Source organism: Oncorhynchus mykiss, chromosome 15 (assembly GCF_013265735.2).
Source record: "Oncorhynchus mykiss isolate Arlee chromosome 15, USDA_OmykA_1.1, whole genome shotgun sequence".
Classification (NCBI taxonomy): Eukaryota; Metazoa; Chordata; class Actinopteri; order Salmoniformes; family Salmonidae; genus Oncorhynchus; species Oncorhynchus mykiss.
In genome coordinates this window covers 53,916,801-53,941,147 of record NC_048579.1, presented here as the reverse complement: position 1 = coordinate 53,941,147, position 24,347 = coordinate 53,916,801, and the positions used below count along the sequence as shown (strand labels likewise).

Here is a 24,347-nt window from a genome sequence, read left to right as displayed (position 1 = left end):
CAACATAGATAGCATTGTTATTCATGTCAACCATTGGATTTTCCTAGAATACTTACAGAAAGTCTGCCCCGCTCCTTTCTCTTTCACATCCGGCAGATCAGCTGAACACATGGATATCCCTAACCGATATCTATCAACAACTCGCACTCTTCTTCTTCTGGGGTGGGGTTTATCAGCATCCAACGTTATAGTGCATTATTGGTAAAAACACTCCTGTCTTCTGTTAGAACTTCTTCAAATGTATATGTGGGAGCGCCCGTGGCTGGTACTAGTAGATTCAAGTTCCACGCCCCCAGAGTTTTCTTCGCTCCTTCGCAACTGATCGGCAGTATTTTTTAACTATTTTATTGAAGCAAATGACAAAAAAAAACATGAAACCAATTTTACAAGACAAATTAATCTACAGAAAAATGTTATAATTTCTGTGTTTTTTGCTATAATTTACTTATTTAAAAAAATATAAAATCCTTCTATAAATTGACCGTTGATCAAGTAAAAAACAAAGATCACCAGTTGTTTCGTTGATTTATTACTGAACTAATGCTTAGTGATATGGAAGAACTGACTATAGATCTGCAGCTATTTAGAAAGCATATTCAAAACGGTGAAATTCCATCATTTGCCGAAAGCACGTGGAGTCCGGAGAACGTTGTCATAGAATGAGAAATGCTCACAGAAGGAAAACGTTATGAGCTTAAAGACAACTGTACTGTGTGCTTTAAAGCTATTATCTAAGTTGAACTAGAACCAGACAAATATGGATTTGAGAGAAGGTAGTATGAAACGTGGCAGTATCTAATTGTTAAGTTTGCCAAGAAAACCCAGCAGAAAAGAGAATACTCATTTAAACCCGATGTTCCGTGCCTATATAAGCTAAAAATTGATGTCTGTCCAGAAAACGTATTCCCTGCGCAGGTCACTATTGAATAAACCTTATGTAAATACTTAAAAGTTTTTGTTTAACTACAAGAGCAAATTTTTCTACAACACTGTAACCCATCAATCACCATACTTCTGACTGGGGTATGATTATGAACGCCTCTTCACACTAATCACCATACTTCTGATTGGGGTATGATTATGAACGCCCCACACAAATTAATAGTAATACACCAGTCTGTCTGACAGTTCATTTAACATTTGCATGAGGTTTAATACCGATCAGAACACTTACAAAATAAACCAGTGTTCTAGAGAGAAACCACAGAGCATAACAGTGCAATTTCCTAACTTTGCCTGCTCAGCAGTCCTCTCCAGCAGGAAGTGCAGTGGTCGACCTCCTGTACTGGAGCGGAGAAAAACTTGCCTTTCCCCTTGCCCTCCTTCTAGAACACTTTCCCCTTGCCCTCCTTCTAGAACACTTTCCCCTTGCCCTCCTTCTAGAACACTTTCCCCTTGCCCTCCTTCTAGAACACTTTCCCCTTGCCCTCCTTCTAGAACACTTTCCCCTTGCCCTCCTTCTAGAACACTTTCCCCTTGCCCTCCTTCTAGAACACTTTCCCCTTGCCCTCCTTCTAGAACACTTTCCCAACCTCTAGCTTGTTCCCAATCTTTCCCCATGTCAGCCCCCCCCCCCCCCCCCATTTTACTGGGGGTGTGATCATTGTGTATAAGGAACCTACATTTACAGTCTCTTTCCAGTTTGCTAACAGCCATCGAAACAAAATCTAGACAGTCAGGAAGCATAGAAAACTTTCCTTACTAATTTTGATGAAGAGGAAATATAATACATTTGAAGTGCGATCCTCTGGACCTCAGTAGTGAACGAATGCAACCCACGGGGAAACATTTATTTGGCACTGCTGGTCCAGACCATTACTCATGATCAATTCCTACTAGAAACAAATTGTCCAAATGGACCTTTTCAAGTGTGTAATATGGGTTCAAGATCAGGGGTTAGAGGTCATCATGAGACCTGAGTGACAGGGCACTGATCAGCCTCATCCAGGAAGAGTGTTTGAAACATGTGGTCGTAGAAACCAGGGTGATGGAGGCAAGCCCGGGCGCAGTCTGGACTGAAGTTCACCTCCAGGATCTGAGGCTTCATCACACGTTCACCTGATCCAGGAACAGATCAAAGAGGGTTAGATCATACACTGAATATTATTAGCAGGGGATAATAATGGATTACATTTCAATGGAACTTATATTATAACTAAAATATGAGTTTTATAAAGAAATACAAATTAAGTGTGAGAAATGTGATTAAGTATATGGTATGTAGTGTACAATGGTCTATACTGGTAATACTCCACAATGGTATAACTATTGATTTATAGATGAACAGTGCCATTGTACCCATCCTCCTGGGTGGAAACTATCACTACGGGAAACCCCCTCTAAGATACATAGCAGTTTTCCTACACGCTAAGGTGTGAAACTAAACCTCTGTTGGAATCAGTATGTGTTATACATCACTAATCAACTGTTAAACCATCCAATCTACCTCTGACAGATCTGAGCATGTTATTTAGCAGATACTTTTATCCAAAGCGACTTAGTCATTTTATTTAACTAGTCCATTGCTGTTCTGGTTAGTGTTTATTGGCTTATTTTACTGTAGAGCCTCTAGTCCTGCTCATTATACCTTATCCAACCTATTAGTTCCACCACCCACACATGCAATGACATCTCCTGGTTTCAATGATGTTTCTAGAGACAATATCTCTCTCTTCATCACTCAATACCTAGGTTTACCTCCACTGTATTCACATCCTACCTTACCTTTGTCTGTACATTATACCTTGATGCTATTTTATCGCCCCCAGAAACCTCCTTTTACTCTCTGTTCCAGACGTTCTAAACGACCAATTCTTATTGGTTTTAGCCGCACCCTTATTCTACTCCTACTCTGTTCCTCTGGCGATGTAGAGGTGAATCCAGGCCCTGCAGTGCCTAGCTCCACTCCTATTCCCCAGGCGCTCTCTTTTGACGACTTCTGTAACCGTAATAGCCTTGGTTTCATGCATGTTCACATTAGAAGCCTCCTCCCTAAGTTTGTTCTATTCACTGCTTTAGCACACTCTGCCAACCCGGATGTTCTAGCTGTGTCTGAATCCTGGCTTAGGAAGACCACCAAAAATTCAGACATTTTAATTCCAAAGTACAACATTTTCAGACAAGATAGAACTGCCAAAGGGGGCGGTGTTGCAATCTACTGCAAAGATAGCCTGCAGAGTTCTGTCCTACTATCCAGGTCTGTACCCAAACAATTTGAACTTCTACTTTTAAAAATCCACCTCTCTAAAAACAAGTCTCTCACCGTTGCCGCCTGCTATAGACCACCCTCTGCCCCCAGCTGTGCTCTGGACACCATATGTGAACTGATTGCCCCCCATCTATCTTCAGAGCTTGTGCTGCTAGGCGACCTAAACTGGAACATGCATAACACCCCAGCCATCCTACAATCTAAACTTGATGCCCTCAACCTCAAATTATCAATGAACCTACCAGGTACCTCCCCAAAGCCTTAAACACGGGCACCCTCATAGATATCATCCTAACCAACTTGCCCTCTAAATACACTGCTGTTTTCAACCAAGATCTCAGCGATCACTGCCTCATTGCCTGCATCCGTAATGGGTCAGCGGTCAAACGACCTCCACTCATCACTGTAAAACGCTCCCTGAAACACTTCAGCGAGCAGGCCTTTCTAATCGACCTGGCCGGGGTATCCTGGAAGGATATTGATCTCATCCCGTCAGTAGAGGATGCCTGGATATTTTTTTAAAATGCCTTCCTAACCATCTTAAATAAACATGCCCCATTCAAGAAATTTAGAACCAGGAACAGATATAGCCCTTGGTTCTCCCCAGACCTGACTGCCCTTAACCAACACAAAAACATCCTATGGCGTTCTGCATTAGCATCGAACAGCCCCCGTGCTATGCAGCTGTTCAGGGAAGCTAGAAACCATTATACACAGGCAGTTAGAAAAGCCAAGGCTAGCTTTTTCAAGCAGAAATTTGCTTCCTGCAACACTAACTCAAAAAAGTTCTGGGACACTGTAAAGTCCATGGAGAATAAGAACACCTCCTCCCAGCTGCCCACTGCACTGAAGATAGGAAACACTGTCACCACTGATAAATCCACCATAATTGAGAATTTCAATAAGCATTTTTCTACGGCTGGCCATGCTTTCCACCTGGCTACTCCTACCCCGGTCAACAGCACTGCACCCCCCACAACAACTCGCCCAAGCCTTCCCCATTTCTCCTTCTCCCAAATCTGCTCAGCTGATGTTCTGAATGAGCTGCAAAATCTGGACCCCTACAAATCAGCCGGGCTAGACAATCTGGACCCTTTCTTTCTAAAATGATCTTCCAAAATTGTTGCCACCCCTATTACTAACCTGTTCAACCTCTCTTTCGTGTCGTCTGAGATTCCCAAAGATTGGAAAGCAGCTGCGGTCATCCCCCTCTTCAAAGGGGGTGACACTCTTGACCCAAACTGCTACAGACCTATATCTATCCTACCATGCCTTTCTAAGGTCTTCGAAAGCCAAGTCAACAAACAGATTACCGACCATTTCGAATCTCACCATACCTTCTCTGCTATGCAATCTGGTTTCAGAGCTGGTCATGGGTGCACCTCAGCCACGCTCAAGGTCCTAAACGATATCTTAACCGCCATCGATAAGAAACATTACTGTGCAGCCGTATTCATTGATCTGGCCAAGGCTTTCGACTCTGTCAATCACCACATCCTCATCGGCAGACTCGACAGCCTTGGTTTCTCAAATGATTGCCTCGCCTGGTTCACCAACTACTTCTCTGATAGAGTTCAGTGTGTCAAATCGGAGGGTCTGCTGTCCGGACCTCTGGCAGTCTCTATGGGGGTGCCACAGGGTTCAATTCTTGGACCGACTCTCTTCTCTGTATACATCAATGAGGTCGCTCTTGCTGCTGGTGAGTCTCTGATCCACCTCTACGCAGACGACACCATTCTGTATGCTTCTGGCCCTTCTTTGGACACTGTGTTAACAACCCTCCAGGCAAGCTTCAATGCCATACAACTCTCCTTCTGTGGCCTCCAATTGCTCTTAAATACAAGTAAAACTAAATGCATGCTCTTCAACCGATCGCTACCTGTACCTACCCGCCTGTCCAACATTACTACTCTGGACGGCTCTGACTTAGAATACGTGGACAACTACAAATACTTAGGTGTCTGGTTAGACTGTAAACTCTCCTTCCAGACCCATATCAAACACCTCCAATCCAAAGTTAAATCTAGAATTGGCTTCCTATTTCGCAACAAAGCATCCTTCACTCATGCTGCCAAACATACCCTTGTAAAACTGACCATCCTACCAATCCTCAACTTTGGCGATGTCATTTACAAAATAGCCTCCAATACCCTACTCAACAAATTGGATGCAGTCTATCACAGTGCAATCCGTTTTGTCACCAAAGCCCCATATACTACCCACCATTGCGACCTGTACGCTCTCGTTGGCTGGCCCTCGCTTCATACTCGTCGCCAAACCCACTGGCTCCATGTCATCTACAAGACCCTGCTAGGTAAAGTCCCCCCTTATCTCAGCTCGCTGGTCACCATTGCATCTCCCACCTGTAGCACACGCTCCAGCAGGTATATCTCTCTAGTCACCCCCAAAACCAATTCTTTCTTTGGCCGCCTCTCCTTCCAGTTCTCTGCTGCCAATGACTGGAACGAACTACAAAAATCTCTGAAACTGGAAACACTTATCTCCCTCACTAGCTTTAAGCACCAACTGTCAGAGCAGCTCACAGATTACTGCACCTGTACATAGCCCACCTATAATTTAGCCCAAACAACTACCTCTTTCCCTACTGTATTTTATTTATTTATTTATTTAGCTCCTTTGCACCCCATTATTTTTATTTCTACTTTGCACATTCTCCCATTGCAAATCTACCATTCCAGTGTTTTACTTGCTATATTGCATTTACTTTGCCACCATGGCCTTTTTGCCTTTACCTCCCTTATCTCACCTCATTTGCTCACATCGTATATATACTTGTTTATACTGTATTATTGACTGTATGTTTGTTTTACTCCATGTGTAACTCTGTGTCGTATGTGTCGAACTGCTTTGCTTTATCTTGGCCAGGTCGCAATTGTAAATGAGAACTTGTTCTCAACTTGCCTACCTGGTTAAATAAAGGTGAAATAAAAAAATAAAATAAATGAACTACACTCTCACCCTCCTAGCCTGTTGGGTCCTAAATTATTCATGCCCACTAAATTAACTTGTAGCATCTGGGTGACCTCATCGCCATAAAGCAGAACTTGGTATCCTAGGTGACCTTCCTGAGGCTAAGGCCGATAGCTATAACTCAGCTATAGGCACATTCAAATGATAGAGTTTACTCTGACCCAGAGGGTGGAGATGTTTTGACCATTTAGTGCCCTGTCACTCAGGTCTCATGATGACCTCTAGGCACTTGGAGAGCAAACAGAGATAAGATGAGTGGTTTGTCCTTCAGTTCTTCAGTAGATAAGTACAGACCTTCCAAGGAACATGTGTCTCCCCATATGCATGTGTGTCTATTAAACATTTTAAAATACTAAAACGTGTTCACTATATTTTTATCCAGCATTTTCCACACCTTGAAAAAATGTATTGTTCCCAACAAGCCCCAGTAGCCATACAGTTTTAGGTCTGTAAATGTAGGAACCCAACGAATACAGAGTAACAACCTTATGCCAAGGCATGTGTTACTATACAAAAATGTATGCAGCTGCTGCTGGTCCTCCCCGCCCCATACTGGCAGTACCACACATCAGATCAGGTTCTTTACTTCTCACAGTGCAGATGCATGGTGTCATCATTACAACACGATCAGTTATGGGGGTCTCCTGTAGCTGGTTCAACTAGTCTGGTCACAGAGACAAGAGGCTGATTTGGCTGCGTTACCTTGCATACAACGTGGGTACTGGTCAGCTGGTCTGGCCTTGAACTGGCTATTCTCAGAAACAATAGATCAAATCAAATGCATTTGTCACGTGCGCCAACAGGTGTAGACCTTAACGTGAAATGCGTACAAGGCCTCATGTACCAATCGTGCGTAAGCACACATCTGTGTGTAACCCATGCGTGGGATCACTGCCACTCAAAGTGGGAGATTATCAATGAGAACGTGGACAATAACAGTTAGCTTATCTACTGTTTGAGACTGTAGCCAGTTCAAGGCCAGACTAGCCGTCCTCCTGTTCCTGCAGTGTACACAGTTAGCCCATCTTGTGAATGTGTGAGGAACTCAGTGAGGAATGTAGCGCTCTCACACGTAGACACACTTGGAGGTACAGAAACATGATAAGGACGCATGAATACAGCCAGGCCTCACCTCTGTCCCCAGTGCCCCACTTGAGCATAAGGTCTACAGCGTAGATGGCCCGGGAGGAGGGGTAGGCACAGAAACCGTAGGGGGCCGGCCGGGACGAGGCTGCCTGGAAGAGCTCTGCAAATGCTTTGAACACCTCTCTCTGAGAAAGAGGAGAGAGGTGAAGTGTGAGAAGGGGGTAGAGAGAAAAAACAAGGGGAGGAGGTAGACAGAGAAAGATGACAGGTGAAGGACAGAGGGAAAGAGAGAGGATGGGAGTAGAGAGAGAACAGTAACAACTATATTACCTACAGTGTTGGGGGTAACACATTAAAGTTTCCAGTTTTATTAGTCATATGTACAGGATACACATTGTCGACACTGTCCAACCAAATGCTTACTTGCAGGTTCCTTCTTGACAATACAACGATAAGAAATAATAAAAGAGTACGAACATAAAGTCAATGTCAGTAGAATAGAACAAACATTTTAAAATAACGTATAATACAGGAAGGCACAATTTATAGTCCAAAATGTACATTTGTTTTGGGGAAGGGGTGATTGGGGGCAGGTGTTTGATTACTTTTATGATTAACGGAGTAAAATCATTTTCTCAAATTGGGTAATATGACATATCACACACTCAAGCAAACACTCATATTGATAACATCACTTTGCGTGGAAATCCCATGCATGGTTTACACAGATTTGTGCTCAAGCATGATTGGTAAACGACACCGCTGGGGTCTTTAGGTCACAGGGAATACACTTCTCCAAACAGATGTCCTTGGAAAAAGCACACAATCTGCTGGAAGGTATTGGGAATATTCCAGTACATGTGTTATGCATCTTACAGAATCCATGTGAATGTGCAAAGTTGGATCAGAACAGGCATAACCATTCTGGGCCATGCCTGGTCTTGTGAAGGCCATACACATTAGTTAATCATTTATAGGCGCCAGAAGACATCTACCTGCATTAGGAGCATAGGTGTGTATTACTTAAGCACCATTAGACATAAAAGTGTGTGCCGAGGCTGGGAAGACAGTTGGTCCATGGGCCAGCTCGGCTTGTTACTTTGTAATAAAGTCTATTTGAATTCACAAGTTCCGGTATCTGAGAAATATTATTGAGCAAATATTTATATGACAAAGGGGGGCCACAGGGGCCCACATTGAAGAACATCCGAATACAGTCCTCTCTCACATACTCACTCCCATCAGGGTCCTAGAGTTAGGCAGGTCCATGACAATACCAGTAAGAGGAACCTACGGCATTTCTGCCTAAAACCAAAGAATGATTGCTTATCTTAGACCTGCAAGGAGGTGACTCCAGCTAGTTGGAATGTACAAAAGCGGTGTTTGTGTGACATGTATGTTGTCTTTGCAACTGTATGACCCAGTGGGTTGAATAAACTCGGTTTGAGTTTTTTCTAGTCGTCCGTGAGTTTCTCTTTTTGTTCAGAACCTAAACAGGTGAATAAATCTGGTTTGAGCTTTTATCAGTGTCGGTCTGGTCTGGACCTGGAGTAGAACCTAACAGTAAACGTTGTTTAATATACCTTCATTAAGTTTAGGTAATAAACATGTTGGAGTCGCAGTGAAAAATACTGACTTGCTGTTGTGCCAGATTGCATATCTGGGGTCTTCGGTCACACAGACACTTCCCCAGACATACAGCAAGCCTTTTCTCTTCTCATACTACGACTTTATACATCAAAACATCCCAAAGGTTTAAAGCCTAATTGAACTTCAACTTAAAATCACACTAAAGCAATTATTTACACATCAGTATATATGGCTAATTAAGCATCCCATATACAGCGCAGCACTTGTAGACTAGCACAGGAAAGCAGCGCCACAGATGAAAGGGGAAACTAGTGATCGTCAAACCTGAGTTAGTAGTTCTGCATAGTGACACCACACATACACACTACTGTCTATTATCTATCCTGTTGCCTAGTTACTTTCTCTACCTATAGAAACCTAGCTAGCTCAGTTACCTCGTGCCTCTGGACAGCGACTCAGTACTAGTACTCGCGGTATATAGCCATGTTATTTTAACTATTTATTCACTTCATTTCTTCCTTGTGTCACCATTTATATTATTTTATCTTGGTTGGAAAAGGACCCGCAAGTAAGACATTTACTGTTAGTTCACACGTTGTCTATGAAGCACGTGACAAATAACATTTGATTAAGTAGCTCATCTTTGGTAGAGCATGCGCGTGTTGCCTTGTTCTGACAGTAACACCGGTGAGATTCAGATTTCTTTTCATGAGTGAAAAGTAATAACTCGTTAGTTCCGACAAAAAGTAATATTGCAAAGTAACATTACTTTGTTAAACGCAATAGATAATATATTACTTTCCCAACTAACTCATCTCAACACTGATTATGTAACAGAGTTAGAGTAAAGCTGAGTGTACGCTACACGATTCATCAGTCCTAGACACATTTTTGAGACCGGAGACAATATGCCAATGTTGTTACCTATTCGGGGCGCGCAGCCGTCACCGACGCTAATTTAATGTGAGCGGGTCAAAGACGCAATGTGAGGGTTACCGATCTAGTCTGACAGTATCGGGACGTCTGGGACTCCTCAAACATTTTTGATTTTATCTGCACAAAATCTGCAACGCTCTTGTGGTGTGACAATTTTTGAGAACGATGATCAGCAATAGCCAATGAGAGCTCACCAGAGAAGACATCACCCAGAATGTGTCGACTCTGGGGCAGGAGCCATGACTACTACTAGCATGCGTTTGTACTTGCCTTTGTAGGAGCAAAACTCATGACAATGATTACACTTCCAGTATCCGGACTGACCACTGAGGTATTGAGACAGAAACATGTATAAGGGATAAAACATATGTGAGCTGAATATCTGCTTAGGGAAATGGGCAGAGCTAGATAAAAAATAAAAAGAGTTAAGCATTGGACTACAGTAAAAAAAGTCAGCGGAAAGGTATATGGACCTGATAACTAGACATGTAGAAACTGAATATCAGCAGGAAAGGTATATGGACCTGATAACTAGACATGTAGAAACTGAATGTCAGCAGGAAAGGTATATGGACCTGACAACTAGACATGTAGAAACTGAATATCAGCAGGAAAGGTATATGGACCTGATAACTAGACATGTAGAAACTGAATATCAGCAGGAAAGGTATATGGACCTGACAACTAGACATGTAGAAACTGAATGTCAGCAGGAAAGGTATATGGACCTGATAACTAGACATGTAGAAACTGAATGTCAGCAGAAAAGGTATATGGACCTGATAACTAGACATGTAGAAACTGAATGTCAGCAGGAAAGGTATATGGACCTGATAACTAGACATGTAGAAACTGAATATCAGCAGGAAAGGTATATGGACCTGATAACTAGACATGTAGAAACTGAATATCAGCAGGAAAGGTATATGGACCTGACAACTAGACATGTAGAAACTGAATGTCAGCAGGAAAGGTATATGGACCTGATAACTAGACATGTAGAAACTGAATGTCAGCAGGAAAGGTATATGGACCTGATAACTAGACATGTAGAAACTGAATGTCAGCAGGAAAGGTATATGGACCTGATAACTAGACATGTAGAAACTGAACATCAGCAGGAAAGGTATATGGACCTGATAACTAGACATGTAGAAACTGAACATCAGCAGGAAAGGTATATGGACCTGATAACTAGACATGAAGAAACTGAATGTCAGCAGGAAAGGTATATGGACCTGACAACTAGACATGTAGAAACTGAATATCAGCAGGAAAGGTATATGGACCTGATAACTAGACATGTAGAAACTGAATATCAGCAGGAAAGGTATATGGACCTGATAACTAGACATGTAGAAACTGAATGTCAGCAGGAAAGGTATATGGACCTGATAACTAGACATGAAGAAACTGAATATCAGCAGGAAAGGTATATGGACCTGATAACTAGACATGAAGAAACTGAATGGCAGCAGAAAATACAGAACCAATACAGGAAACACAAGTATTATTTTTTGTATAGTAACAAGGACCCGCAACCGTTATAATCTAGACCGAAGCAGATGTGGGCGTTAACAAGCAAGAACTGAGACTGGAAGATAATGGTGGCGAAGTCAAGGGGACTTATTATTCTCCATATAGAGGGAGGTGACCCTGCTTAAAGGTGTTGTGGAAATATTGAATCAAATATTTGCACCAATACCGGAACTTGTAAATTCAGTTTGTAATAAAGTCTATGTAACAGAGCCGAGCAATTCCATGGAAGAACCGACTTTCTTATCATAGAGCCCTGTCTATTATAGTTTTCCCTCTTTACATAACAAAGTGTCATATTGTTACAGCTCTGAAGTTCACAAGCAAATGTTACTCAATTAAAAATGCTGCCTAGATATTTCAACTGAATGTCTGACTGAAAACATTTGAGGCTGCTTTGAGCCACAGCTCGTTGTAGCGACGATAAATCACAGTGTCGATACCACGCTGTCTCGCAAAAACAATCCTCACGACCAAGTGAAGAATCTTGTAGTGTGTGACCCCCACCTTCTGTGACACATTGTTTAGTGTGCGCACCACTACGTTGTTAACACCAACAAAAACACAGGAAAGACGGTCGTGAGGCTCAGTGATGTTAGGATGTTGAAAGTCACGTAGTGTTCACCCGTCTTCACTCACACATACAGACAGACAAGTGAAAGATTAAAAGTGTGCGTTTACCTCAACCGCTTTCCATGGATACTGAGGATACTGCTTTTCAAACATTGGTATGAATTCATCGTAGTGAACCTGGGGCACACAGAGTATCAGATTTAGGAAATACATTCAGGTGGTGTGTGTTTATTGTAGCTGTGTGTATATTTTTGTGTTGCTGCCTTGTGTGTGCGCGCGTTTTCTTTGACAAGTGTTTGTTTACTTTTCTGAGTGTGTGTGTGGATGTGTGTGTCCTTTTCAGTCGGTTGGCTTCGTCTGCTTTTGATGAAGGCGGGGGTTTGCTTTGTCATCATTACCTGTTTGAGCTGGACCCCCTCTGCATAGTTCATGACAGTGAAGTGCTTCTGGTAGTCATCAAAGTGGTCCAGAGAGAAAGGCCTGTGTGGAACAGAGATGAGACCAGCATAAAGCTCAGGGCCTGTATTCACAAAGCGTCTCAGAATAGCAGTGCTGATCTCGGATCAGGTTCGTCTTCTATTGAGGCAAAACAGATCCTAGATCAGCACTCTCATTCTGGAAGTGTTAGGAAAATTATGATTAAAATGACTGAACAAATCATTTTAAATGGAACTGTAACTAAGTAAACTTATACTCTGTTTTATTATATCTGATTAACAATATGAGTTCATAAGAAGGGATTGTGTGACACGGACAAGGAGTAATTAAAGTTAAGGAACACCATTCCAACTAGGCAGAAACAAATGGGTTGTGGATTAAGTAAACAGATAAGGTAGTTAACCTATGGTTGAACCGATGAAACTGAGCTCTGGGGTGTTTTAGATAAGGCTGTGAGTGCATTCCTAGGTTCTGTTAATTAGAACCGTCAGCTAAGTGGTGATCGATAATGTTGAGGGGTCAAACGTTAATTCAGTTATGTTGTGTGACCTGTGAGTGTGTTAGTGACTTAGAATTAACTTTTAACCTCACTTGATTCTTGGTCGGGAGGAGGGGATTCATTTTAGGAGCAATGAAATTACTTCATGTTATTGTATATAAACTGTTGCTCGTGGTAACGTGGGAGCGTACTCCGAGAATAAATTATGTTACCTATTATTGGTGAGACTGGTCTCTGTCTATTTTATGCAAACAAGAATCGTACAAATTCTCATAAAATAGATTACGGGAATTCAAGTAATGAAAACACATTGGTATATTTAAATTACAGTAACAGAAGTCAACGCATCATAGGTGGCATTTATGGAGGGACACTCGAGTGTTTTACTACTATATCTCTTGACACACTGATGAAAATAATCATGGCCTCTAAACCGTCAAGCTGTATTGTATACTGGACCCTATTCCAACTAAACTACTGAAAGAGCTGCTTCCTGTGCTTGGCCCTCCTATGTTGAACATAATAAACGGCTCTCTATCCACCAGATGTGTACCAAACTCACTAAAAGTGGCAGCAATAAAGCCTCTCTCGAAAAAGCCAGACCTTGACCCAGAAAATTTAAAAACTAAATCGGCCTATATCGAATCTTCCATTCCTCTCAAAATTTTTAGAAAAGGCTGTTGCGCAGCAACTCACTGCCTTCCTGAAGACAAACAATGTATACGAAATGCTTCAGTCTGGTTTTAGACCCCATCATAGCACTGAGACTGCACTTGTTAAGGTGGTAAAATACCTTTTAATGGCATCAGACCAATGCTCTGCATCTGTCCTCGTGCTCCTAGACCTTAGTGCTGCTTTTGATACCATCGATCACCACATTCTTTTGGAGAGATTGGAAACCCAAATTGGTCTACACGGACAAGTTCTGGCCTAGTTTAGATCTTATCTGTCGGAAAGATATCATTTTGTCTCTGTGAATGGTTTGTCCTCTGACAAATCAACTGTACATTTCCGTGTTCCTCAAGGTTCCGTTTTAGGACCACTTGTTTTCACTATATATTTTACCTCTTGGGGATGTCATTCGAAAACAATGTTAACTTTCACTGCTATGCAGATGACACACAGCTGTACATTTCAATGAAACATGGTGAAGCCCCAAAATCGCCCTCGCAAGAAGCCTGTGTTTCAGACATAAGGAAGTGGATAGCTGCAAACTTTCTACTTTTAAACTCAAACAAAACAGAGATGCTTGTTCTAGGTCCCAAGAAACAAAGAGATCTTCTGTTGAATCTGACAATTAATCTTGATGGTTGTACAGTCGTCTCAAATAAAACTGTGAAGGACTTCGGCATTACTCTGGACCCTGATCTCTCTTTTGACGAACATATCAAGACTGTTTCAAGGACAGCTTTTTTCCATCTACGTAACATTGCAAAAATCAGAAACTTTCTGTCCAAAAATAATGCAGAAAAATGAATCCATGGTTTTGTTACTTCTAGGTTAGACTACTGCAATGCTCTACTTTCCAGCTACCAGGATAAAGCACCAAATAAACTTCAGTTAGTGTAAAATACAGCTGCTCGAATCCTGACTAGAACCAAACAATTTGATCATATTACTCCCGTGCTAGCCTCTCTACACTGGCTTCCTTTAAGGCAAGGGCTGAGTAAGGTTTTACTGCTAACCTACAAAGCATTACATGGGCTTGCTCCTACCTATCCATCTGATTTGGTCCTGCCGTACATACCTACACGTTCGCTACGGTCACAAGACGCAGGCCTCCTAATTGTCCCTAGAATTTCTAAGCAAACAGCTGGAGGCAGGGCTTTCTCCTACTGAGCTCCATTTTTATGGAATGGTCTGCCTATGTGAGAGACGCAGACTCGGTCTCAACCTTTAAGTCTTTACTGAAGACTCATCTCTTCAGTGGGTCATATGATTGAGTGTAGTCTGGCCCGGGAGTGTGAAGGTGAATGGAAAGGCTCTGGAGCAACGAACCACCCTTGCGGTCTCTGCCTGGCCAGTTCCCCTCTCTCCACTGGGATTCTCTGCCTCTAACCCTATTACAGGGGCTGAGTCACTGGCTTACTGGTGCTCTTTCATGCCGTCCCTAGGAGGGGTGCGTCACTTGAGTGGGTTGAGTCACTGACGCGATCTTCCTGTCTAACGCGAACCCCCCTTAGGTTGTGCTGTGGCGGATATCTTTGTGGGCTATACTGGCCTTGTCTCAGGATGGTAAGTTGGTGGTTGAAGATATCCCTCTAGTGGTGTTGGGGCTGTGCGTTTGGCAAAGTGGGTGGGGTTATATCCTTCCTGTTTGGCCCTGTCCGGGGGTATCATCGGATGGGGCCACAGTGTCTCCTGACCTCTCCTGTCTCAGCCTCCAGTATTTATGCTGCAGTAGTTTATGTGTCGGGGGGGCTAGGGTCAGTTTGTTATATCTGGAGTACTTCTCCTGTCTTATCCAGTGTCCTGTGTGAATTTAAGTATGCACTCTCGGAGGACCTAAGCCCTAGGACCATGCCTCAGGATTACCTGGCATGATGACTCCTTGCTGTCCCCAGTCCACCTGGCAGTGCTGCTGCTCCAGTTTCAACTGTTCTGCCTGCGGCTATGAAATCCTGACCTGTTCACCGGATGTGCTACCTGTCCCAGACATGCTGTTTTCAACTCTCTAGAGACAGCAGGAGTGGTAGAGATACTCTTAATGATCGGCTATGAAAAGCCAACTGACATTTACTCCTGAGGTGCTGACTTGCTGCACCCGACAACTACTGTGATTATTATTATTTGACCATGCTGGTCATTTATGAACATTTGAACATCTTGGCCATGTTCTGTTATAATCTCCACCCGGCACAGCCAAACGAGGACTGGCCACCCCACATAGCCTGGTTCCGCTCTAGGTTTCTTCCTAGGTTTTGGCCTTTCTAGGGAGTTTTTCCTAGCCACCATGCTTCTACACCTGCATTGCTTGCTGTTTGGGGTTTTAGGCTGGGTTTCTGTACAGCACTTTGAGATATCAGCGGATGTACGAAGGGCTATATAAATACATTTGATTTATGGGTTGCAGCATTTGACTTTCAAATTCTGCCCCTGCTTAAATGTTATGAGCCTCACACCCCTCCCCCACACATTCTAAAAGATGAGCGACGAACAGAATATGCAGTCTTGAGTGGAGCATGTCGATAAAGGGGGAAGCTGTGGTTAGCAAGGCAGCTGGTTTCTAGCTAAAAACAGGAAGTACCAGTGACGTGCTCAATACGGACATGGTCGGATGAAGCAGACGCGAGGCTACAAGACTGTTTTGCTAGTACAGACATGTTCCGGGACTCATCTGATAAAAATTGAGGGGTTAACCACAACAGCCAAGTGCATAGATGATGTCATCCCCACAGTGACTAAGAATGTATGCAAACCAAAAACCTTGGATTACAGGTAACATCTGCACTGTGCTAAAGGCTAGAGCTACCACTGACAAGTAACAGGACACAGACGCATACAAGAAATCCCACTACGACCTCCGACGAGACACCAAAAATGCAAAAGGACAATATAGAAGGAAGGTGTCATTGGAGAAAACACGTATACTGGAATTATGTTTTTATAAGCTTCACTGTATGCATCTTACAGGGTTTTACCACATGTAGAGGAAAGGTTACTAGGCTGAAAGTCATTACTTAGTCCAAAGAGTCCATTATAATGTATGTGTGTGTCATGGTCACTGGACTAGAGGAAGGGTTACTAGGTTAGAAGTTGTGTGTGTGTGTGTGTGTGTCATGGTAGGTGGACTAGAGAAAGGGTTACCTGGTTGAAAGTCATTGCTTTATCCCAAGAGGCCATTAGATCTGTGCTTGGGAGCCATTGACCAACTATATGGGCACCAGTGGACACAGACCTACATTAGGAGAGTGCATCCAAACTATTTTTGCATTAACACTGTGGTTTCGCCACCAATATAATTGATGCTTGGAAACTAAGGCCAGGAAGAGGGTTAATCAGATATTGTCAAGGTTACGCCACCAATAAAATCTAAACACGGACCAACAAGGGGAGCAGATTAAGATGGGAGTAAACATAATGGAAGGAGACAAAGATAATGGTTGTGAGAAGCCAAGGGGTATAGATCATTTACACAAGAGGAAACGGCTATGAATATGATGCAAGGATGAAACTGTATAAAAGAAATGTCCCGAGACTGGAAAATCAGTTGCTCTGCAGACCAGCTCGGCTCTATCGCTTTTGTAATAAAGTCCATCTTGATTCCACAAACTTGGAGATGCTTTGCTTTTTTGAAGGAAACTTGAGGACAATTTTCCACAACAGTGGTAGGGCTTGCAGACTATAACAGATTACAAAAGGAAACCCAGCCATGAGCTGCACAGCAATGCAGAACTGCCAAACGAGCTAAATGCCTTTTATGCTCACTTAGAAGAATATAACGCTGTGCCTTGCGCGAAAGCCCCAGCTTTTCCAGATGACTATGTGATCTCGCTCTGTGGCCGATGGGAGTAAAACATTTAAACAGGTTAACAATCAGACAGAATACCAGGGTGCATTCTCAAAGCATGCCCAAACCAGCCGGCAGGTGTCCCAGACATTTTCAAATCTTTCCTTACCCCAGTCTGTAATACCAACATGTTTCAAGCTGACCACCATTGTCCCTGTTCACAAGGTAACCTGCCTAAATGACCATTTCCCTGTAGCACTCAGATCTGTAATTATGATTTGCCTTGAAAAGGTTGGTCATGAAAAACATCAACACCATCATCCCAGACACCCTAGACCCATTCCAATTCCCATACGGCCCAAACAGATCCACCTGGACATCACTGGAGCCAAGCTTCCTGCCATCCAGGACTTCTATATCAGGCGGTGTAATTGCCAAAGACTCCTGCCACCCAAGCCATTGAGTGTTCAGTCTGCTACCGTCCGGCAAACGGTACCAGAGAAAACATGTGCACTGACACCACACAGCCACTCCCACACACTCACTCATTGCTGCAGCAACTCATTTCTTTATTTTACTCTTATAATCAATCCTGATGCCTAGTCACTTTACCCTGCCTTCATGTACACATTATTATTATCATCATATATCCTGATGCCTAGTCACTTTACCCTGCCTTCATGTACACATTATTATTATCATCATATATCCTGATGCCTAGTCACTTTACCCTGCCTTCATGTACACATTATTATTATCATCATCATATATCCTGATGCCTAGTCACTTTACCCTGCCTTCATGTACACATTATTATTATCATCATATATCCTGATGCCTAGTCACTTTACCCTGCCTTCATGTACACATTATTATCATCATCATATATCCTGATGCCTAGTCACTTTACCCTGCCTTCATGTACACATTATTATTATCATCATATATCCTGATGCCTAGTCACTTTACCCTGCCTTCATGTACACATTATTATTATCATCATATATCCTGATGCCTAGTCACTTTACCCTGCCTTCATGTACACATTATTATCATCATCATATATCCTGATGCCTAGTCACTTTACCCTGCCTTCATGTACACATTATTATTATCATCATATATCCTGATGCCTAGTCACTTTACCCTGCCTTCATGTACACATTATTATTATCATCATATATCCTGATGCCTAGTCACTTTACCCTGCCTTCATGTACATATTATCATCATCATCATATATCCTGATGCCTAGTCACTTTACCCTGCCTTCATGTACACATTATTATTATCATCATATATCCTGATGCCTAGTCACTTTACCCTGCCTTCATGTACACATTATTATTATCATCATATATCCTGATGCCTAGTCACTTTACCCTGCCTTCATGTACACATTATTATTATCATCATATATCCTGATGCCTAGTCACTTTACCCTGCCTTCATGTACACATTATTATTATCATCATATATCCTGATGCCTAGTCACTTTACCCTGCCTTCATGTACACATTATTATTATCATCATATATCCTGATGCCTAGTCACTTTACCCTGCCTTCATGTACACATTATTATTATCATCATATATCCTGATGCCTAGTCAGTACCATTGATCTGGTACTGGGACTCTCTGTATGTAAGCTCCATTTGTGTGCATATTTTATTTTATATTCTTTTTTTCTTTTCTTTTTTTACTCCACATCGTTGGGAAAGGTTTGTAAACGAGCATTTCACTGTAAAGCCGAGACCAGTTGTATTCGGCGCATGTGACAAATAAAACGTGATTGATTGGTTTCCTACTGGAAAGAAACCCAGTATAGACCAGCATTTTGTGGTGAACGCCACAAACGTGGACAAACAAGTGTTGCAAGCAATCTCCACCTCCTGTAGCAGTTGATGGGAAGTGTCTCTAACCTGTTGGCGAAGCGCAGCCAGAACACGTTGTAGGAGTAGAGGCGTAGAGGCTGAACGGAGCGCAGCAGCAGCATGTAGCGGATATCAAACTTCACCATTCCCACCTCCTCCCTCTCAAACAGCACCGGATCCTCCAGGTACTTACACACCACCTGGGAGACACACACACACACAGGCGTAAATACACACACCTTCAACAAATAGGCTAGTCAACAACTTCATTCATCAGGCAACATCTAATTGCTGTGTTCACTTCATAATGTGCTGTTTTGACTGGATGTGTATGGGCATTATGGTTCTCTCCGAGGCTTGCCTTAGGCTTACACCTGTGGTGGAAATCCTAACCAAGAGACTAGATGATTTTTAGCAGAAATTGAACAATTCAACCATCACTCAAATAGCTCACAGCTGAAAATCCGAACGATCAGAGTTCTCTCCTTTTATAGGAAGTACATCCTCTTATCCACGTGACAGTTAGATGTGCAGGGGCCCGGGGAACAGAGTGGTAAAAAAAGTAATTTAGCTCATCTGTGCAGATCAAGAGAGCTGATATCGCCACCATTCTCTGTAATTTCCACATAGCTAAAATCCTGCCGATCGTAAACAGAGGTCACAAAGTCTAATTAAACCACATAGTATGTAATTAATTTCCTCCACAGTCTAAAGCCACAGTTCACCAACAGTGACTTGAAAACAGTTAGAGTTTATCGGCTGTGATGGGATAATTGAGGATGGATCAACATTGTCGTTACTCCACAATACTAACCTAATTGACACAATGAAAAGCAAGCATGTACAGAATGAAAAATATTCAAAAACACATATCCTGTTTGCAACAAGGCACTAAAGTAGCCTAGTGGTTAGAGCGTTGGACTAGTAACAAAAAGGTTGCAAGAATGAAACCCCGAGCTGACTGATAAGGAAATGATATATTTAAGGCAATGACTATTCCACCCAGTCACTGTATAATGGATTGAAATGTATCAGAATCATAAGACTAGAATTCTTTAATGTGTGTGCATAGGACAAGTTAAGACTGTACTATTTAGAAGTGTAGTCGAGACAGTGTGTGCACAGGAAAAGAGGAATTGTCAGACAACTTGTGACCACTGTGAAACTGACAATAGGAAGGAGGTCTCCCCAACCAGAGAGGGGAGAAACCGTTAGGCTTGCAGTAGATTATGCAACATGTTGCAGGATATGAAAAGCAACGTATGTGTTGGAGTAGACTTGTAAATAGCATTGACAGTGTTAAAGAAGAGGGGCATTTATAAGGGGTACGGTATATGGTATGACCAAATGTGAGGTATAAGAGGCTATGTGCTTGTATGATTTTCAGAGCTCCCTGAATAAAGAATTTACCTTTTGCAGACTTCTGGGACTTGGTCAAATTCTTCTATTAACTGAGTTAATATCATTGGAACTAGAAATTCTCGTGACACTGACAAGGTACAAAATCTGTCGTTCTGCCCCTGAACAAGGCAGCTAACCCACTGTTCCTAGGCAGTCATTGAAAATAAGAATTTGTTTAACTGACTTGCCTAGGTAAATAAAGGTAAAACATTTTTAAGGAATACCGCAAAAAATGTCCTGAATACAAAGTGTTATTACTATTACTCTATATTTCCAAGCACAGCGATGGCTGCATCATGTTATGGCTATGCTTGTAACCATTAAGGACTGGGTAGTTTTTCAGGATAAAAAAAAAAGAAGAAATGGAGTAGACCTAAGCACAGGCAAAATTCTATAGGAAAACCTTAGTCTGCTTTCCACCAGACACTGGGAGATGAATTCCCATTTCAGCAGGACAATATCCTAAAAACACAAGGCCAACTCTACACTGGACTTGCTTACCAAAAAGAGACAGTGAATGTTCCCGAGTGGCCTAGTTACAGTTTTGACATAAATCTACTTGTGATCACTAAAGGGTGAGTAGTGCAAAGTGACATGTCATTTAACCTCTTAGAACTACATTGGGAAAGAGATGGCTGCACTAGGTGCTAAAGGGTTACAAGCATGTGTGAATGGCCTCAATTAGCCTTTTGTTGGCCCAGAGACACCTCTGTTGGCGATAAAGTGGGGTAGTGAGGGGTTAACGGCTTTGATCATGAGGCCATCTGGACCGGGTCTCAGAGGGGTTTAAGATAAGACCACATGGGACACAAAACTCCAGGCCTTAGACAGAGAAGACTGGTGGTGTTAATATTTAAGTCTGATGTAAATAGATACAACTGCAGGGGGTTAAATTAGCATGCTTTTCCATAATTGTTATTCCATATGACCATGGTGTGTGTGTTACCTTGGGCGTGCTCTCTCTCTGTCTGATTATGTAGTCTAGGTTGTTGGTGATGTGTGTGTGTTACCTTGGGTGTGCTCTCTCTCTGTCTGATTATGTAGTCTAGGTTGTTGGTGATGTGTGTGTCCAGCCCCCGAGCCAGGTTCCAAGGCTTACAGATCCAATGATTGTCTTCTCCCCTGGAGCAGACACACACCCACAATGACTTCGATGAAAACATATCGAGGTAGCAAGTTATGTCCTATATGAAGGGAGACATCTGATTATCTGAGCTTACCTCCCTTGTCTTTGTTGGTAATGTCTGACAAACTGAGGCAGCTCGGTCTGCAGGTTGAATGTCTCTGGCAGCCACTCGGCCCCCTGGCCTCCCCGGACCCTCCGCGACACGGCGGAGACGCAGTCCTTCACTGTGACAACCGTCTCACAGGGAAACTGATTAGTCATAACGTGAGGACGCTCCTCGCTTAACTTCCTGTGGAGACACAGACAGACTCCGTGTTTGAGGGAGAGTGAGTCAGATTAGGATTATTATATTAGTTTGGTATTGTTCACATCAAGGCTAGGATTGAGAGATCCTAGATGAGTAAATTATCAATAAATCACTTGTACTCTCATTAATGGTGTCCTAAAAGACAGATAAGTCTTATCTCAATCTTATCTCACCACCCAAACAGCCTGGAGGCTTTGGTTAAAGTGTCTGTGGTGTGTGTCATTGGGACAGAGAGCAGCCATCTCTGTCCCAATGCACTAGAAATTAACTACAATTTGAAGCATCTCATCATTTACATGTCACCTAACACTTCTTACTAAAAGGTACTCACACTTGGAAGGCCACCAGCGTTACATATGCACCTGTGACGTCAGTGGTTGACATAAGATATGGGTTGTGGTGAAGTGAGCCCTGATCTTACTAAGACGACAGTGCGGTGTCAGCCAAAAGCAACATTCTCAGAGAGCACACCAAAAAGACCACATCTAGTGAAAACCCCACATTAGTTGTAGAAGTGAACAGTATCATTTCTGAAATAATGCAGGCGTTTGATACGTCGGGTAGATTCTCATCGGGCGTCAGTGTGATTACATGATGGAACAGTGTTTTTGGGTACATGTCGAAAGAGTGTGTGTGTGTTCACCTGTAGTCTCTGATGTGGGAGAAGGTCCAAAGAATATCCGCCTCCTCTTCAGTCTCGGTGAAGGTGAACCGGGGGTGATGGAGATTGTTTAGAACTTGTCCCATCTCTGTAAACACCCTGCAAGGCATGCACGCAGAGAGGTGTGTGAGCATGATTATGTCACATCTCGGTAATGAAATTAAGATGGACTTGGACTGACTTGAGCACTTTGTCTTTGGGGACAGTATGGGGCTGAATGTCCAGAGGAAGAATCTCCTTGTTCTCCTGTGAAATGGTCTGAGGAGAGAAAGGCAGGGGGAGAAAGAGGGGTTGGCAGTTTAAAATGGCACTCCAGTCTGCTTTTCACTCCATTTAACAAAAGGCACATCTCAATAACTGGTCCAGGTAAGTCATGACATGGCACAAGTGTGTGGGGGGGGGGGGGGGGGGCTTTACTTATTTGTTTTCTATTGCTCCTCAAGCAACAGATCTCCATCAGATCAACTCCTTGAATTCCCTACTCCATGCAGGTTTGCAGTTGTCTAAATAAACACTTTTGTTAAACATTTTTTTTTTAAATTACCCTTTAGTGTGTGTACTTTACTGTACTTATACTTGGTATATCACTTTTCAACAGGATCTTAAAAAAGTATTATTATTAATTACATAATTCACTAGAGGACATATTTAAATGTAGATAAAAATGTCATTCATTTGACCTCTGCAGGTTTCATGTGTAGACTTTTCACTTATGAACTTCCTCAAGACATTGCGTGAGTCATTCATTGGCTGACTGTATTGACACTAGAAACATGTTTCCGGTCTCCCTACCTCATAGTAGATATCAGAGGGTTCAGGGGTCAGAGTGCTGACCCCTTCCAAGTCAGCTGGTACCCATGGCAACAGTCGACATCTCCTCACCAGAGGGTTGCTCTCGCCATAAGCATAGTCCCGTGTCACTTCCTCTGGGAGAGAAACTTAGTTAAGAGAGAGACACTGGGGGAAAAAGGGTTATGGGGACATAGGGGGAACACACATGAGAGAAAGAGATGCACTGACCGGTTCATCACACCTAGCCTATAGATTACGTGGACCATTTTTAAGCAGTGTGTTGTTGGGTTCTAGTTTGAAATACTTGCTATACTAGAAGTATACATTCGTCATACGGTTGGTTACATGTATATGGTGGGGTCAATGGAGGGTGGATAAGAGCCATGGGCCTGGAAAGTTACTAAGTAAGGGGAAAAGGGAATAACATTGTTGCGGTCACTGATAAGGGTGAATTGGTGAGGTCAGGTCAGATGAAAGGAGAAGGAACAGTTTTATTACACACATTTTTCTTTAAACCTTTATTTAACTAGGCAAGTCAGTTAAGAACAAATTCTTATTTTCAATGACGGCCTAGGAACAGTGGGTTAACTGCCTGTTCAGGGGCAGCACGACAGATTTGTACCTTGTCAGCTCTGGGATTTGAACTTCCAACTTTTCGGTTACTAGTCCAACACTCTAAGTTCCTGCCTAGCAACAGAGATGTATTGGCTGTCTAGATGTGCAATGAGTTGACTCCACACAATATATGTACTTGTGTCTGTCTTTATGGCTGTCTTTTTCAGCTGTTTGAACCAGCAGGTGAATAAACTTGGTTTGGAGCTTTGACTAGTTGTCCGCCAGGTTCTAAATAAAGAGAGTTAAAAAGGAACCGTGGTAAA

At 42.6% G+C, this 24,347-nt stretch overlaps 2 protein-coding genes across 13 annotated transcripts in view; both read right to left on the bottom strand.

The window, feature by feature from the left end:
- The window catches only part of LOC110490318, a 41,325-nt gene extending 40,342 nt beyond the window's left edge, over positions 1–983 (bottom strand). For 2 of the 9 annotated variants that reach the window (XM_036944626.1, XM_036944623.1), the window contains exon 1: positions 57–292. The gene's annotated coding sequence lies outside the window, so the exon portion shown is untranslated. Of the gene's footprint in view, positions 1–56 lie in introns of all 9 variants that reach the window. The other 7 variants (XM_036944619.1, XM_036944618.1, XM_036944625.1 and 4 more) reach the window with 6 other exon arrangements.
- The window catches only part of ttll12 (tubulin tyrosine ligase-like family, member 12), a 49,599-nt gene that overhangs the window by 18,099 nt on the left and 7,153 nt on the right, over positions 1–24,347 (bottom strand). For 3 of the 4 annotated variants that reach the window (XM_036944628.1, XM_036944632.1, XM_036944631.1), the window contains exons 5-14: positions 23,470–23,603; positions 22,859–22,935; positions 22,660–22,776; positions 21,804–21,998; positions 21,594–21,705; positions 19,231–19,382; positions 12,319–12,400; positions 12,029–12,097; positions 7,332–7,470; positions 1,133–2,058 (exon numbers count right to left, since the gene is read on the bottom strand). In XM_036944628.1, coding sequence (XP_036800523.1) covers positions 1,907–2,058; positions 7,332–7,470; positions 12,029–12,097; positions 12,319–12,400; positions 19,231–19,382; positions 21,594–21,705; positions 21,804–21,998; positions 22,660–22,776; positions 22,859–22,935; positions 23,470–23,603 — 1,229 coding nt within the window. In that variant the 3' untranslated portion in view covers positions 1,133–1,906. Of the gene's footprint in view, positions 1–1,132; positions 2,059–7,331; positions 7,471–12,028; positions 12,098–12,318; positions 12,401–19,230; positions 19,383–21,593; positions 21,706–21,803; positions 21,999–22,659; positions 22,777–22,858; positions 22,936–23,469; positions 23,604–24,347 lie in introns of those variants that run through there. The other variant, XM_036944629.1, reaches the window with a different exon arrangement.